Below are 15,102 nucleotides of genomic sequence, written 5' to 3'. Positions count from 1 at the left end.
AAACTGTACATTCAGGTCATAGCTGTGTACGATCAGAATATGCCCCAAATTTTCACACAGAATTGATTGCTGGGGCTGATATATCACACTTGTGCTTTTTTTTCTTCTTAAAATATGAGGGTAAGATGATCATCTCTTGTTAGTGTGTAATGAATGCAGTAAGGAAAATGTAGTAGTAATATACTGCTGCACAGAGGGAGGTGGTGCAATAGTTCGTACATTGGCCATGTGTTTGTGAGGACGATGGTTCAAACTTGCATCTTGCATCTGGACATTCAAATTTAGGTTTTCCATGGTTTCCCTAAATCAGTTCCGGCAAATGGCGGGATGATTCCTTTGAAAAGGCACGGTAGATTTCCTTTGCCATCATTGACACAGTTCAAGCTTGTGCTCAGTTTCTAATTACCTTGATGTCGATCAGACTTTAAACCCCATCTTCCTTCCTTCAGTGAGTCAGTCAGTCTGTCAGTTTACAGCCGCATAATATTTTGCACCCTTAGGTCTCGTTAGTGAAGAAAATTATGGGGAAATGTAGTGGATGTTACTTGTGTTATTATTGTATTATTATTTGCTGGTTTTATGCGTTGTTGTAAATGACGTTTTGGTAATGGTTTCCTGATTATTACACTTCAGAAGAGAATATATACTGACATACTTTTCATATGAAGGTTTGTGTTTTTTTACATGCTTTTACCAGGAGCTTCTATATAATAAATGAAAGTTATTGTCCAAAAATTCTTGTAGCTACTCATTTACATAGTGATAATGAAAGTAAAGTGTATAGAACCAATCAAAAATTAACCGGTGCCAGTTCCATAATACTTCCCATGTATAATAAGCTAGAATACTTCGCAGTTTTTTTAATTAAGTCTTGTCATAGTTTTCTGCACCAAATTTTCTTAACAATAGAAATGATCTGTAGTAAATATTTTTATTTAATTTTGTGTTTTACTGTCCAGTAATAGAATACTTGCAGGTATATTATAAATTTGTATGTTAATACTAGATTAATTTTAACATTCTAATTTTTGAATAGGCGTGGTCAGCTTGGACTGGGCACATTTGAAAACGAAGAGAAACCTTGTGAAGTGGAGGTTTTGAGTGGACTGCATGTAACATTTGTGGCAGCTGGTGGATGGCATTCTGCAGCTGTCACATTATCCGGTGATTTGTACATGTGGGGATGGAATAATTCAGGTCAGTTAGGCCGACCGGCTTTTCGTAGAAGAAAAAGTGCCAATGGCAGGCTTGATGACTCATCAAGCACAGCTCTTGAAAGGAAGCTCTCTGAGAAAGGGACAGCTAGGTCACCTGCTGACAAAGGTAAGCCACACAGGAAAATGCTGTGTCACCTGACAACTTTCAGTTGTTGGTTTTGGACTCTGAAAAACACCAATACATGTCATGATAAGCCATGGAAAGCAGTTCAAATCATTGCCACTGAATGATCATGGAATTCTGAAGGGACTAAAGGTGTGGCTTTGTTGTTGCTACAGCAGGATGATATGCTAATGTAGTTCCACTTTGAGTCTGAATATACCACAAGTGACACACTCAGGAGGAAAAGGAGTTGTGGAACATTATTCAGTATGGATCAGAGTACCTTACAAAGGGAGCGTGGCATTTTTTGGTCACAAATTTGGTAGAAATTCCACTTAAGTGATTTCTGAGAATATCGGCATAGAAGGTTCCTCTGGTACCGAAATCTTAATAATGATAACCATGTAGCAAGCTGATCCAGTGGGCAAATGCTTCGGTGTCTCATTCAGTATTTAGTCTTGGATTCGTGTTCACCTCAACATTTTACGAAAAAAATCTTCTGTAAATTGTTCACCAAAGTAAATATTTCAGTATTAAAATTAGTTATATCCTTACTGTGGATAAAGATGGCTAATATTTATTCCATTTCATAGTCATATATTGTAATGTTCTTCCATTTATCATAGCTAGCGTAGACTACATTGTTTTGTAGTGTTACTATAATGTTAATTTGTGTCTTCTGCACTACACAAGTATTGGTGTGGAAGAGTCATTCCATGCCAAGTGGTGTAGAGATTCACACATGATGATCAAGGATTTTGATGAAATTTTATATGAAAAGTTGTACATGTTCCCAGTGAACATTAAAAAAGTTTTATGATCATTAATTCAATTTTTCCAGAGATATGGTCATTTGACACCACAGTGCAGCTATCAATAGTGCACCATTGAGTTTTTGATAATTTTGTGACATAATATCTCTGGTAATGTTTTCATGAAACAAAGAAAACTAGGTCATCTTGTACTCTTAAATGAAATAATAAGAAAGAACTTTCCCAAGCAATTTGTGTATGGATAATCTGAAGCAGTCAACCGAAAAAATAGACTTTTAAAAAAATTTGAAGTTCATTTTATATCTCTGGAAGTATTTGTGGGGATAAATCTGAAATTTTGCACATAAGTACTTGCCAATAAAAGAACTTAGAATCTAAAACTTAACTGTCGTGTTTTCAAATAGTTTACAAGTTTAGGACAAAGTTGACGTTTTTTCAAAAAATGGCTATATATTGCCCACTTTTGTAAAAGTCTTCTGCAAACTCTTTCAAACTGTTCCCATTAGAAAGAACATGTTCTAAACCACCAGCTATGCAGTCTGAGGAGTCTTGTCACAGTTTGTGCGGCTCTCCCCATCAGAGGTTCGAGTATTCCCTCGGGCATGTGTGTGTGTGTGTGTGTGTGTTGTCCTTCATGTAAGTTAGTTTAATTAGTGTGTAAGCCTAGGGACCAATGACCTTAGCAGTTTGGTCCCAGAGTCCTTACCACAAATTTCCAATTTCAAAAGCACCTGAAAACTACATTTGGTTTTGCAGTGCGAGCATTTACACTAGGTCTTATAATTAAATTTTACACGAGACATTTAAGTCTCATCTTTATCTATGATAATGATTGAAGCTGAGGAAATGAATTAAAATTTGTGCCATGGCTGGGACATAAAGAGAGGTCTCCCTGCTTATTAGGCAGGAAGGCTGCCCATTACACCACCACAGCACTATGGTTAACATTTTAATTCATTTACTGAGCTTCCATAATTTTCGTAAATAAAGATAAGACTTAAATATCTAGATGAAAATTTAATTATTGGACTTAGGTAGTCCGTGCAGTAATGTTAACCGTAGTGCTGTGGTGGTGTAATGGTCAGCATTCCTGCCTAGTAAGCAGGGAGACCCGTATTAAAGTCCCGTATACAGATAGTCATTCGAAATACCTTTGAACACTTATATTGAGCAGCCACCTTAGCAGCCCACTCGCAATGGAAATATCTTCAACTTTGTAGCTACAAATATAGACCTTATTGACAGTGTCAGTATAGAAACAGGGATTAGTGATCTGGATGTCATTATAGAAACTATGATTGCAAAAGTTAACAAATCAGTCAAGAAGGCTAGGAGAGCATTTCTACTAGATAGAGCAGATAATCAGTTATTAACATCTCACTTAGTGAGTTGGCATCACTTAGTTCCAGTAAGATGGATGTGGGTGAATTATGGGCAAAGTTTAAGCAGTCTGTAAATCGTGGTCTGGAGAGTTATATGCCTAATAAGTGGGTAAAGGGTGAAAAGATCCACCATGGTTCAAGGAGGAAATTCGGAGGATGGTGAAGAAGCAGAGGCTGTTGCAATCTTGGTTCAAAACAGAATGCATAAATGATGACAACGAAGGTTAGTAGAGATTAGAGCATCTGTGAAAAGATCTATGCATGAAGCATACAACTACTACCACTGTCACACCTTAGCAAAAGATCTGGCAGAGAACACAAGAATATTCTGATCATGTGTAAAATCATAAAGTGAGTCTAAGGCTTCTATTCAGTCTGGTGTGGCAGTTGAAGATAGCAAAACAAAAGATGAAGTTTTAAATTTCATGTTCAAGAAATTGTTCACACAGGAGAATTGTACATACATACAGTCATATTTGACCATTGGACAGACTCGTGTGTGGACAACGTAGTAATAAGCATGTCTAGCATAGAGAAACAACTGAAGGATTTGAAAGCAAATAAATCACCTGGTCTAGATGGAATTCCGGTTCGATTTTACAAAGAGCACTCTACAGCATTGGCCCCTTAACTGGCTTACATTTACCATGAATCTGTCGCCCAGCATAAAGTCCCAAGTGAGTGGAAAAAAGCGCAGATTACTCGATTATGTAAGAATGGTAAATGAATGGACCTGCAAAATTACAGACCAATATCTCTAACTTCGGTTTGCTGCAGAATCCTTGAACATATTCTCAGTTTGAATATAATAAACTTTCTTGAGGCTATGAAGCTTATGTGCATGAATCATTATGGTTTTAGAAAGCATCACTCGTGCGAAACTTGGCTTCGTTTTCTCACATGGTATACTGAGAACTGGATGAACAGCAACATACAGTTTCCACATTTCTATATTTCTGGAAATCATTTCACATGATGCCACATTGCAGGCTGTTAACGAAGGTACGAGCATATGGAATAAGTTCATAGATAGGAAAGTGGCTCGAAGACTTCTTAAGTAATAGAACCCAGTACGTTGTTCTTGGCTGCAAGTGTTAGTGACTACAGGAAGGTAAAAGACAACTTAGACAAAATTTCCAGTTGGTGTGACAAATGGCAGTTAGCCTTAAATGTGGAAAAATGTAAGCTAATGTTGATGAGTAGGAAGATCAAACCTGTAATGTTCGGATACAGTATTATTAGTGTTCTGCTTGAGAGCAAGTTGTTTAAACATCAGGGCATAACATTGCAAAGTGATATGAGGTGGAATGAGCACATGAGAACTGTGGTATGGAAAGTGGATGGTAGACTTCAGTTTATTGGGATAATTTTAGGAAAGAGGGGTTCACCTGTAAAGGAGACTGCATGTAGGACACTGGTGTAACCTATTCTTGAGCACTGCTAGATTGTTTAGGATCCATATCAGGTCAGATTGAAGGAAGATGTCAAAGAAATTCAGAGGTGGGCTGCTAGATGCGTTACTGGTAGGTTCAGACAACACATAAGTGTTAAGGAGATGCTTCAGGAACTCAAATTGGAATCCCTGGAGGGAAGGTTATGTTCTTTTCTAGAAATTAGATTTAGAAAATTTAGAGAACAGACATTTGAAGCTGACTGCCTAACAATTCTACTGCTGCCAACATACATTTCGTGTAAGGACCTCAAAGATAAGATATATGAAATTAGGGCTTAAACGGAGGCATACAGACAGATGTTTTTTCATCTCACTCTGTTTGCAAGTGGAACAGGAAAGAAATGACTAGTAGTAGTACATGGCAGCGAAGAGTGTGCACCAGAATGTGCTTCGTAGGTACAATATCTGTAACAGCATTGGTCGCCACATCAAGTCCCTCTTGTAATGCATCAGTACTGTTCTGTACATATGGTATACTGGGTTCTTTTTTGTTTTGGAATAATGTAAACATAGAATGTTTAAGTGTTGATACTAATGTACTTAGGTAAAAAATGGATGTTTTGTGATGTTCCCTTTTGAATTGTTACCTAATAATTGTACTGCATCGTGCCTAATTCAGCTCCTCACTCAGGAGTGGGCTAGATAAATACTTGAACCGAAACTGTTGTAGAATGGAAACAGTATGTTTCAGGACATTGGTTCCAATTCAAAATATTAAGAACCCCCTCCCCTGTACAACTCCTAGAAGTTTATAATGGAAATATCCGAACACCCTGTAGAAGGCCAGTAAAAAGTGCCGGGAGGAGATGCATTGAAAAAGGGCCGAAATTCCACAGGTATCTTGTATTATGTTCTACACTGTTTAGTATTCTCCGGGGAAGGCAATATCAAAACTCTTGATGACTAGGAAGTGAGATAAAATCCAAATAACTTGAAAATTTCAAAAACTTGGGTCTTTTGTCATGACTCGTAGTGACATACTCCAGTCTATTTCTGCTTTAACTACAGACTCGAACTAGTTGTAGACTTCACAATTTAACTGTGCAATACCAAGGCAGTGGCGATAATGGTAGCAAAAATCATTGCATAACAGCTGCAGCACACAGCGTATAAATATCATGCTGGTTCTACACAATTGTCACATTGTGTAAATTTAAGTGAAGTCCACAGCAGTCTTCCTGACATATTTTTGGGATAGATTCATGTTACAGACAGTTATTAGTCTCTTTTTCTTGTATAATGCTGTTGATGTGGTAGTTTAATTCTGGTGTAAGGTATAGTGTACTTAGTGTTAGCATAGTTTGCTGTCAGTGTGGACCTCTGATATACACATGGAAAATTGTATAAATGTGTTGGTATGTTCCAGTGGCTTAATCATTGCTGGTTCCTTTTAAAGTGAGAAAACCAGAATCCCTGTTGCCATAGGGGCCCCAGCCGATAGCTGTGAAACAGCAGCAACGGGTGGGTTTCTTTACCACATGTTCTCAAACTTGATAAGTGTTGGAGGCCAAAGTCAGAAGAGGTCTCTTTCACGATCATAAGCTTCTGTTTATTTCAAGCTACTTGAATCTTTTAAAGGTTCCATTAATGTTGTGAGGAAAACTATACTGCTGGCAAGATTATTTTACTGACGGGATTGTTTGGGAAGAAATTTTGGTAACACAGAACCAAAAAAATTATTTTCCAAATGTGATAGTCTCAAATTGTTAGAGCTGCATAAAAAAGAAAACTAGTCTTTCTATTTGATTCCTTGATCAATTTCATTTTTTATAAAAAAATTTTTTGTGGAGCTGAGTGTGTTGAGAAGCAGAAAGAGAGACTGCTCACCCACAGTTTTTGTGACTCAACCTCATTTCTTAGTCATTGGGACTTCTGATATTATCTTCTACAGAGAGTAATAACCAGTTGTATAGCATAGTAAAGGATGTCAGATTTAATTTGAGTGCCAGTGGAACATGGGCCCATTTTCAGTACAACTCCTCTCTATTCTTTTTTTAGAGCATCATATGCTTGCATTGCAAAGCCAAATAGTTTAGGTGATTTAGAACATGATCTTTCTAACAAAAATATTTGAGTTTGTGGAAGACTTTTTTTAATTGTGGGGGCAAAAATAGCCATTTTTGGCATTTTTAGAAAAATCAATAACTTTTGCTTTCAATTTGTAAACTATTAGAAATCAATAGAAGAATAAAATTTTGTATTCTATGACCTTATATTGATAAGTTATGTGGAAAGTATCAGGTGTGTCCCACAATTACTTCCGGAGATATAAAAAGCTAAACTTCACATTTTTGAAGTGTCTATTTTTTTGGCCAAATTTGCTTAGCATTATCTATATGCAAATTGCTCAGGAAATGTTTTTATTATTGTGCTAAATAGAGTGCAAAAACTTGTAAAAGTTAGTAAAGTTTTGTTTATTTCAAGAAAATATTGCTGGGATGTTATGTCTCAGATTTGCAGAAAACTCCCATGTGTACTGTTGATAGCTGCAATATGGGGTCAAATAAGTGACCCTATCTCTGCAAGTATTAAACTTGCAAAAGTAAAACTTCACTAGACAAAATAAATCTCGGGTGAAAAGCCTGGTATGAGTGTGCATAGGACACAATATTTCGGCAATCTGCCACATTGTCATCATCAGATGTGCTGATGTACTGCCCAGCGGTGGGCCAGTGCCAGGTATATATAGGACAGTCCCCCTCTCGCTCCTCTGGGATGTTTGAAATTGCTAAGAGACAGAGAAACAAACAAAATGGGGTGGGGCATTCTGCAAAACTAATGGATGATACATGAAGGGAGTTCTTTTACTGGATTGCAAAAGGAAAGTCATAGAAAACAAACAAATGGAAGGCAGATAGATGCCATTAGGGAAAAAAATGCTGATGTGATATGAAGAGATTACGATACACAATCCAGTGAACTGTCTGACGGAAGTTATTGAATGCTATCCAAGAATTATCCTTTCTGACAATTCTTCAAAATCTCGTTAGTAGCCACAGTCACAAAGGTTCTTCTCCAAAAAATGCCATTTGCCTTGACTTAATTAAACTGGCCCTGAAAACTAACAAAAACAGTTTCATTGGACACACAATTTCCACAGTTCTTAATTACCAGAGGCACCAGCTGGTTGAGTTCGTACTATTTGATTGTTATGGGAGTTTGTCGGAACAAGGCGGCACAGTAGTAAGACCGGAATCACATTTAGGATGTCAGGGCTCAAATCCATGACCATAAAGATTTAGGTTTTTTGTTCTTTCCTTAGATGGTTTTAGGCAAATGCTGTGATAGTTTGTTTGAAAAGGACACTTACATCCCCCAGTCATTCTCCAGCTACTGCTCCTTGTTCATATTGTAATCGACGAGAGATTAGATTACAATCTTCGTTCCTTCCTGTTATGGGGTTGTGCCTCTTACCTTTCTCTTTGTCAATTAATCTTCTGCTGAAACTATTTACATGGAGTGAGATAAGTTGTTGAAATAGTATTGTGGGTTTCTAGTGCCCATCTCCAGTAAAGAAGTTCAAATTGGAGCTCATATTTATTTAAGTGATATCAGAAAAGTATTACTGATAAGATGAGAATTACAGGCACTTCATAATGGAAGGTAACTCTGAATATACAGTATTTGATTAGGTTGTTACACTTAGGTATGATGGAAAGGCAATAAATTTGTCTGACAATCAGTTGCTTCTAGCGTGTGTTGGTCTGTCAGTGTCATACACAGGTAGTGTGTAATGTCACATTTCCAATAGGAAAGTTCTGCCATTTTTGCTAGGATATTATGGCATAATCAGTAATTTGTTAGTATTACTGCTTCATGTATGTTCTAAATTGAAGACTGTTCAACAATTACATGTAGAAATATTGTATTACTCACATATCATTGACTGTTTTCAAATTGTTAGCTACATAGAAAACCATTACAGAACCACCAAAAGTTGTATCCAAATGCCCTTTGAAATCCTAACAACATATGTCGCTCCCATTTACTGATATTTATCAGGTTTAATTATTTGAGAATGGTTTTTAGCTTGTTCAAATGATTACTCCGTGGCATGTAATATGAGTTACTTTCCTTACATTTTATGACAGTTTCATGAAAATGCAAAGTAGATGACAGATGGTGATCAGTGAAGATCAATGGTACAAATGATGGTTTTTGCCAGATTTTGTTTCTTCGTATTAGACTGACCTGGAGGAGGAATGATACTTTGGGCTTGAAAATCTCTCCAAAGTAATTGTTACTGTTCACATAGCCCTCACTACATAATTGTAGGCTTAACAAGTTTTCTGCTTGCATAATAGAGGGTGGTGCATAGCCTAAGTCTATGTGATCTCTTCACTATTTTAGTTTACTTTTGTGGCATACTATTCTGAAAATTTGCAGAGTATACATTCATCTCAACCATCGATTCTTTGTGTTGCAATTTCTACAAACAGAAGTGTGTTTTGTTTTGGAACAACCCCTTCTCTCATTTGCCAAGTGTGTGGCAGTTACCACTGTAATTATTGCCATTGCTGTTGTGGTCTGGTATCCCGTCAATGGAGAGATTGTTAAAAGTTTAGCATAGCCCAGTTGGACAAGAACTAGCTAAGAAATAAGAGTTCTGAAGCATCTGCCCAAACTCCATCTGGCACTTTCCAAATACGTAGTCTTCCTCTCCCTTCTCCTCGCTCGCCTCAAATACCAATACTTACATGGGAATTGGGTGTTTGAGTATACTGCAATATGTGTTATACAAACACACAACAAAAACTTGGTGCGCACAATCCCCCGATTTGATTTTCTTACTTGCAGTCATCGCATAACTCGCAACAGATCTTGTGATGTGGCATGACAGGACTTTTTTCTAATGGTGGCTCCAACCTTGCACAAAATTGTTGAAGGATTTTTAGATTTTGTGTCAGTGCTGTATTTGTATATTTCTTCTATACAGGATCTGCTCTGCTTCCTTCTTTTGATAAATAACATATCCCCTTCTCAGGGTTTGTGTAGTATTTTTTGTATATAGTAATAGAGGATGGCTAACTACTCATTTGCAGATTAATTATGGTTGGCACATAAGTCAACTTAGCCTGTTTCATGTATTTGTTCTGTGTTTTGTCTAATTATTTCTATCCCATAGGTGGTGATGTTGATGACAGTGGTTTCTCTCAGATTGGGTGTAGAAAGTATGATGAAAGCTCAGGGATACATAGTGATGAAAACAAGGCAAAAAAGCGGAAAGCTGGTGCTGATGAAGATGATGCATTTAAGACTGATGAAAAAGACAGCTCCTTTGAAAAAGATCCGTCAACTCTAATTGGAGTGCCAATGCCTGTAGACTTCCCATCTGGTATCTATGCCAATGTGAAGGAGGTGGGGTGTGGAAGCCGTCACACAATAGTACTTTTAGGTCAGTAGCATAGTGTTTCAATAAAAATCAATAGCAAGTAGGTTTATATTCACATGAAAATGGGCCTGGCTTTTTCATTATTTGCTCACTGCAGGGGCATTTTAGTTTCTCATTGTGTACAATTATCAGTGACCGATTGTTTGTTACATTTATGCATAATATTTCAGATGATGGTTCAGTGTGGGGCTGTGGTTGGAATGCATATGGACAGCTAGGCAAGCGACCAAGTGTACTCCTTAATGTCGATGAAATGACAAGGCTAACACTACCATCTGCCAGCAGTAATGGAGAGACCGGCAGTCTGAAAGTTGTAGGTGTAAGATGTGGAGCATGGAACTCTGGTTTGTTAGTGGAAGATGACTTGTCTGCGTGCTGACTTTTTGTTGCTCAAAGTATTGTACAAGATTGTGCCATATTTATTTCTGTGATCTTATGAGTGATATACTTTACAGCTTATAATATTTTAAAGCAAGTCCTAAGCACAAAATAAATTTTTCTTTTATTCCTAAGTTTTATTAGGTCTGTATGTACAAATATGTTGCTGAAGAAAATATCAATTAAGTTTTTTATACATATGCAGTCTTTTATTTTTTATATAGTGCAAATATATACATATAAATAACTTATTTGTTTATTAAGAAATATCTTGTGTAATAGACTGAGTAATGTGAATGTGTGTCATTTTGCTTGACTGTTATATTAGCAAATGGTAATGTGTGGATCTAAACTTCAGATTTTTTGTAAGGATTAGGTATTCAGGCCTTGACATAAAACATTATCTCTGTACATTCATCTAATAATCTTCATAGGCTGGCAAGCTGTATGGTATTATAAGTACTTAACGGATTGTTAAAAAGACATTTCCTCTGTTTCTGAGTGTTCCATCAGTATAAAACATGCAATCATAAATGTCCTTAACATGACCTTTACAACAGAAGTATCTTCGGGTTAATTGATAAAAGTACTGGAGGGAAATACTAGTTTTCTCTCTGCTGTTTATCAGTGATTTATTTTATTAAGAACAAAGTAACAAGACCTGAAAAGCTTTTCCTTTCTCAAATTGTTCGCTCATTATTTGAAATTGTGCTAATAATCAGAAACATCAAAGATAGTTAAACTTGCTTTTAAATTTTGCTATTGTGAAGTTCTTAAAATTTTTGTCCTAAGCCTGTCATCAACTTTAGTACTTCCATTTAAGTACTTACACATTGTCATAATTACTGAATTAAATTTTTCAATACCTGCTAATACCAAACTATAATTTTTGAAGCCTGCTAAGACATGAATATGAGTGTTGCCTTTTTATTGTGAGAAATTGCCATTCTGTTGTTCCCAAAAGAAAATAGCTTTTTGTAAAATAAAACTTTTTAACTGTGTGCTTATTGTGTTTTGACTAATCATGCTACTAATCTGTCCAACAATACTGAAACAATCTAAACATTCAGAACAAAAGTTAAATATAAATTTGCCCTTGACCAGTAAGGTGGTCATAGTGATCTGTGAAAAAAGAAACAAATGATTTATTCCAAAATAGCATTGAAAATAAGCCATGTAATTCTGCTTGCTGCACTGAGAATTTTCACTGGTTGTGAGCAATCAAATGAGCCAGTGGCACGTGGCATGACGAGCGTTTTGATCTGCCTGCCAGATCTTACATGATATCCAACTTCATACTCTTAGCTGCTATGATCTAACTTCATGCTACTAGAGGGAAATGGAAAATTATGGAACTAAATGAAAACTGCTTTAAAAGAAATTGAATACGTTAATGGGGCTTCTGATATTAAACATTTTCTGCTCAAAACAAGTGCGGAAATATCAGCTGTCGAAGTGTTCAAATGTTAGAGCAGAGAAGGCCCTTCATTGTTACCTCCTGAAGAAATGATTATTCTTTGTTTTTTTATTCATTTCATTCCTGAGAACACCTGCACGTGATTTGTGTCACATTTTTGTTTAGCTTGGGAAATTGTTTTTTGCTGTAATGAATCATACCACCATGACAAATTTAGCATGGGTTGTACCTGTGTTTCCACAAAGTTGGACTTCGCAACTCTTTAACTTCTAACTGTAGCGATGATAATTTATTGGGGGAAGCAGAAATGAGTGCTGGACAATTTCACTACATTTCCATAGTTGTGAGCTCTCAGAATCTTGTTTCAAAAGATGTGATGAGCTGCTTTATCTTAGCTGGATAAATGTCGAACTCGTATTTTGGGTTAGTTTTAAAGAAACCAGGTGACTGAAAAATCTTTAAAATTCTGTTATGGTACTGTGCCCATTTGCCTGCTCAAACAAATTGTAACTTTTCTATGAACACTCTGATTTGATTGTGCATGTCAACTCTTAACTGCTCTTTGCCCTGCAATGATAAGTTTAAATTGAAATATAAATTTGTCAGTGAGGACCACTAGGTCTGATTCCATTTTCAATCTTTCAGACAATGTATGTCTTTCCCCCTTCATTTTACGAAAGAGAGAGATTCCCTCATGAGTTGCAAAGAAAATATCAACAACTTTCGCTCAACTTAGCCAACGAAGTGTGCAGTGGTAAGGTATGTCCTCATACTGCACTTCCATTAAATTGGCAACGATTTACACCTTGACACCAATCAAAATGAATACACTTGACTGCAAATTTCATCGTTACCCAGTTCCACTGCTTCAGCATTACCCCTTTGTGAGTGAAACAAAGAATAGTCAGAAGATATTTGCTGAATACTCATCAGAGTTATTTTTAAATGAGAAGTGAAACCTTGATGATGCCCAGTCATTTGTGGTGCATTTTCTGTGACTACAGTATGGAGTTTATCTCACTTCAAATTCGCATTCTCCACCGATTCAAAAACATATAGCCCTGTCGCAGTGAAATTGAGTAGTAATATATCAGAATGTTATTACGTTATTTACAGCTCCATACTGACATGTACAAATACTGAAAGCTGAGCACAGCCAGTAACATCACTGCTTTCATCAAGCACAAGCAAAAATGCAAGAAAGCTCTCAGCTTGTTTCATGAGCTGTTTCTAAATGCTGCTTTGTCCAGAATTTGATGAATGTTTGCTTCAAAAGGCAAACCCTTTCAGTTGTTTGCAGCTTTCTTAGAAACAAACATTCTGCATCTGCTACCACCCCCGATTTTATGAGATCCTATTGAAAACAGCTCGCCACAAATCATTATGATGTGAGTGACTTTTTAGCTTTCTCAAATTGGTCCTTCAATTGTGTTTTCTTCCCTGTCATTCACCTGACACACACAAATGCATTACAGTATATCAACCATTCTGCATATTTCTGTAGTTTCCTAGTATTTCATTTTTAAGCCTGGCTACTATCTCTGTGTGGTTTGCTTTCCACCTGCTAATAATTTGTGGGTCATGAAGGCATGCATAATGATGCTGTACTGCTTAGCAGAATTAAATACTTTGAGTTACCCTGAGGTGACGAAAGTCATGTGATACCTCCAAATATCATGTTAGACCTTCGCAGCTGCATAGTGTAATTGCTCGATATGGTCAACAACTTGTTGGAAGTCCCCTGCAGAAATACTGAGCCGTGCTGCCTGTATAACCATCCATAACTGAAAGTTTTGCCAGTGCATGATTCTGTGCACGAACTGACCATAAATGTTTGGGGATTCATTTTGGGCAGTCTGGGTGGCCAAATCATTTGATAGACTTGTCCAGAATGTTCTTCAAATCAATTATGACCTGATGACATGGTGTGCTGCCATCCATAAAAATTCCATTGTTGTTTGGGAACATGAAGTCCATGAGTGTCTGCAAATGGTCTCCAGGTACCTGAACATTATCATTTCCAGTCACTAGTCGGTTCATTTGCAGTAGTGGACCCATTCCATTCCATGCAAGCACAGTCTGCACCATTATGGAGCCACCATCATCTTGCACAATGCCTGGTTGAAAACGTGGATTCATGGCTTTGTGGCATCTGCGTAACTGTCAAACCCTACCTTCAGCTTTTACCAACTGAAATTGGGACTAGTCTGGCCAGGCCATGGTTTTCCAGTCATCCAGGGTCGAACTGATAATGGTCAGGAAACCATAAGAGGCAATGTTGTACCATTAGCAAAGGCTCTCGCAGAAGTCGTCTGCTGCCATAGCCCATTAACGTCAAATTTTGCTGCATTGTCTTAAAGGATATGTTCGCCATATGTCCTACATTGATTTCTGGAATTACTTCACACAGTGTTGCTTGTCTGTTAGCACCGACAACTGTATGCAAATGCCACTGTTCTTGGTCATTAACACTTTCGCTGTGGCATCGGTGCAGGCACGCAACTCTTCAGTGCAGCCCAGCAAAGTGTGGGTGCGGTCTGGTAACACTCTGAAACGGCAGATACCGCTTGGAGCTGACGCTCCTAAGCACACCTGAGCTACAGGCTGACATGAAGATCTGTAGGATCATGTTCTATACTGACTTAATGACGACACCTTAGATGCATTACTTCAAATACGCTTCAACTGTATTTTGGTCATATTTTAAAGTCTGTTTGCTGTTTGAAACCTGTAGGGGTCACAGGCGTCATTCAAATGTTCATGATATGTTGATAATGTAACAAAAAATACAATTCAAACAAGCAACAAATCCACTGCATTCAGGAAAAATTTGGATTCAAAATGCAAATTCTTAGGAAAGAAAAAAAAGGAAACTGGATTCATTTGAAATTGTATTTACTTCAAATGCGCATTTTTAAGATTGACTCTGACAGAGGTCGTCAATTTAGTAGCATGTTTGCTCATGGTATGAGAGATTTAGCCGTCTA

General features: G+C 37.2%; 1 protein-coding gene across 1 annotated transcript in view; it reads left to right on the top strand.

The window, feature by feature from the left end:
• Positions 1 to 11,640, top strand: part of LOC126252969 (RCC1 domain-containing protein 1-like) — a 30,323-nt gene extending 18,683 nt beyond the window's left edge. The window contains exons 5-7 of the mRNA XM_049953990.1: positions 1,037 to 1,323; positions 10,054 to 10,323; positions 10,491 to 11,640. Coding sequence (XP_049809947.1) covers positions 1,037 to 1,323; positions 10,054 to 10,323; positions 10,491 to 10,699 — 766 coding nt within the window. The 3' untranslated portion in view covers positions 10,700 to 11,640. The remainder of the gene's footprint in view (positions 1 to 1,036; positions 1,324 to 10,053; positions 10,324 to 10,490) is intronic.
• Positions 11,641 to 15,102: the final 3,462 nt, after the last annotated feature.

This window comes from Schistocerca nitens, chromosome 4 (genome assembly GCF_023898315.1).
Source record: "Schistocerca nitens isolate TAMUIC-IGC-003100 chromosome 4, iqSchNite1.1, whole genome shotgun sequence".
NCBI lineage: Eukaryota > Metazoa > Arthropoda > Insecta > Orthoptera > Acrididae > Schistocerca > Schistocerca nitens.
Note: the sequence above shows the minus strand (reverse complement) of the source record. Positions and strands in the feature narration are given on the sequence as shown.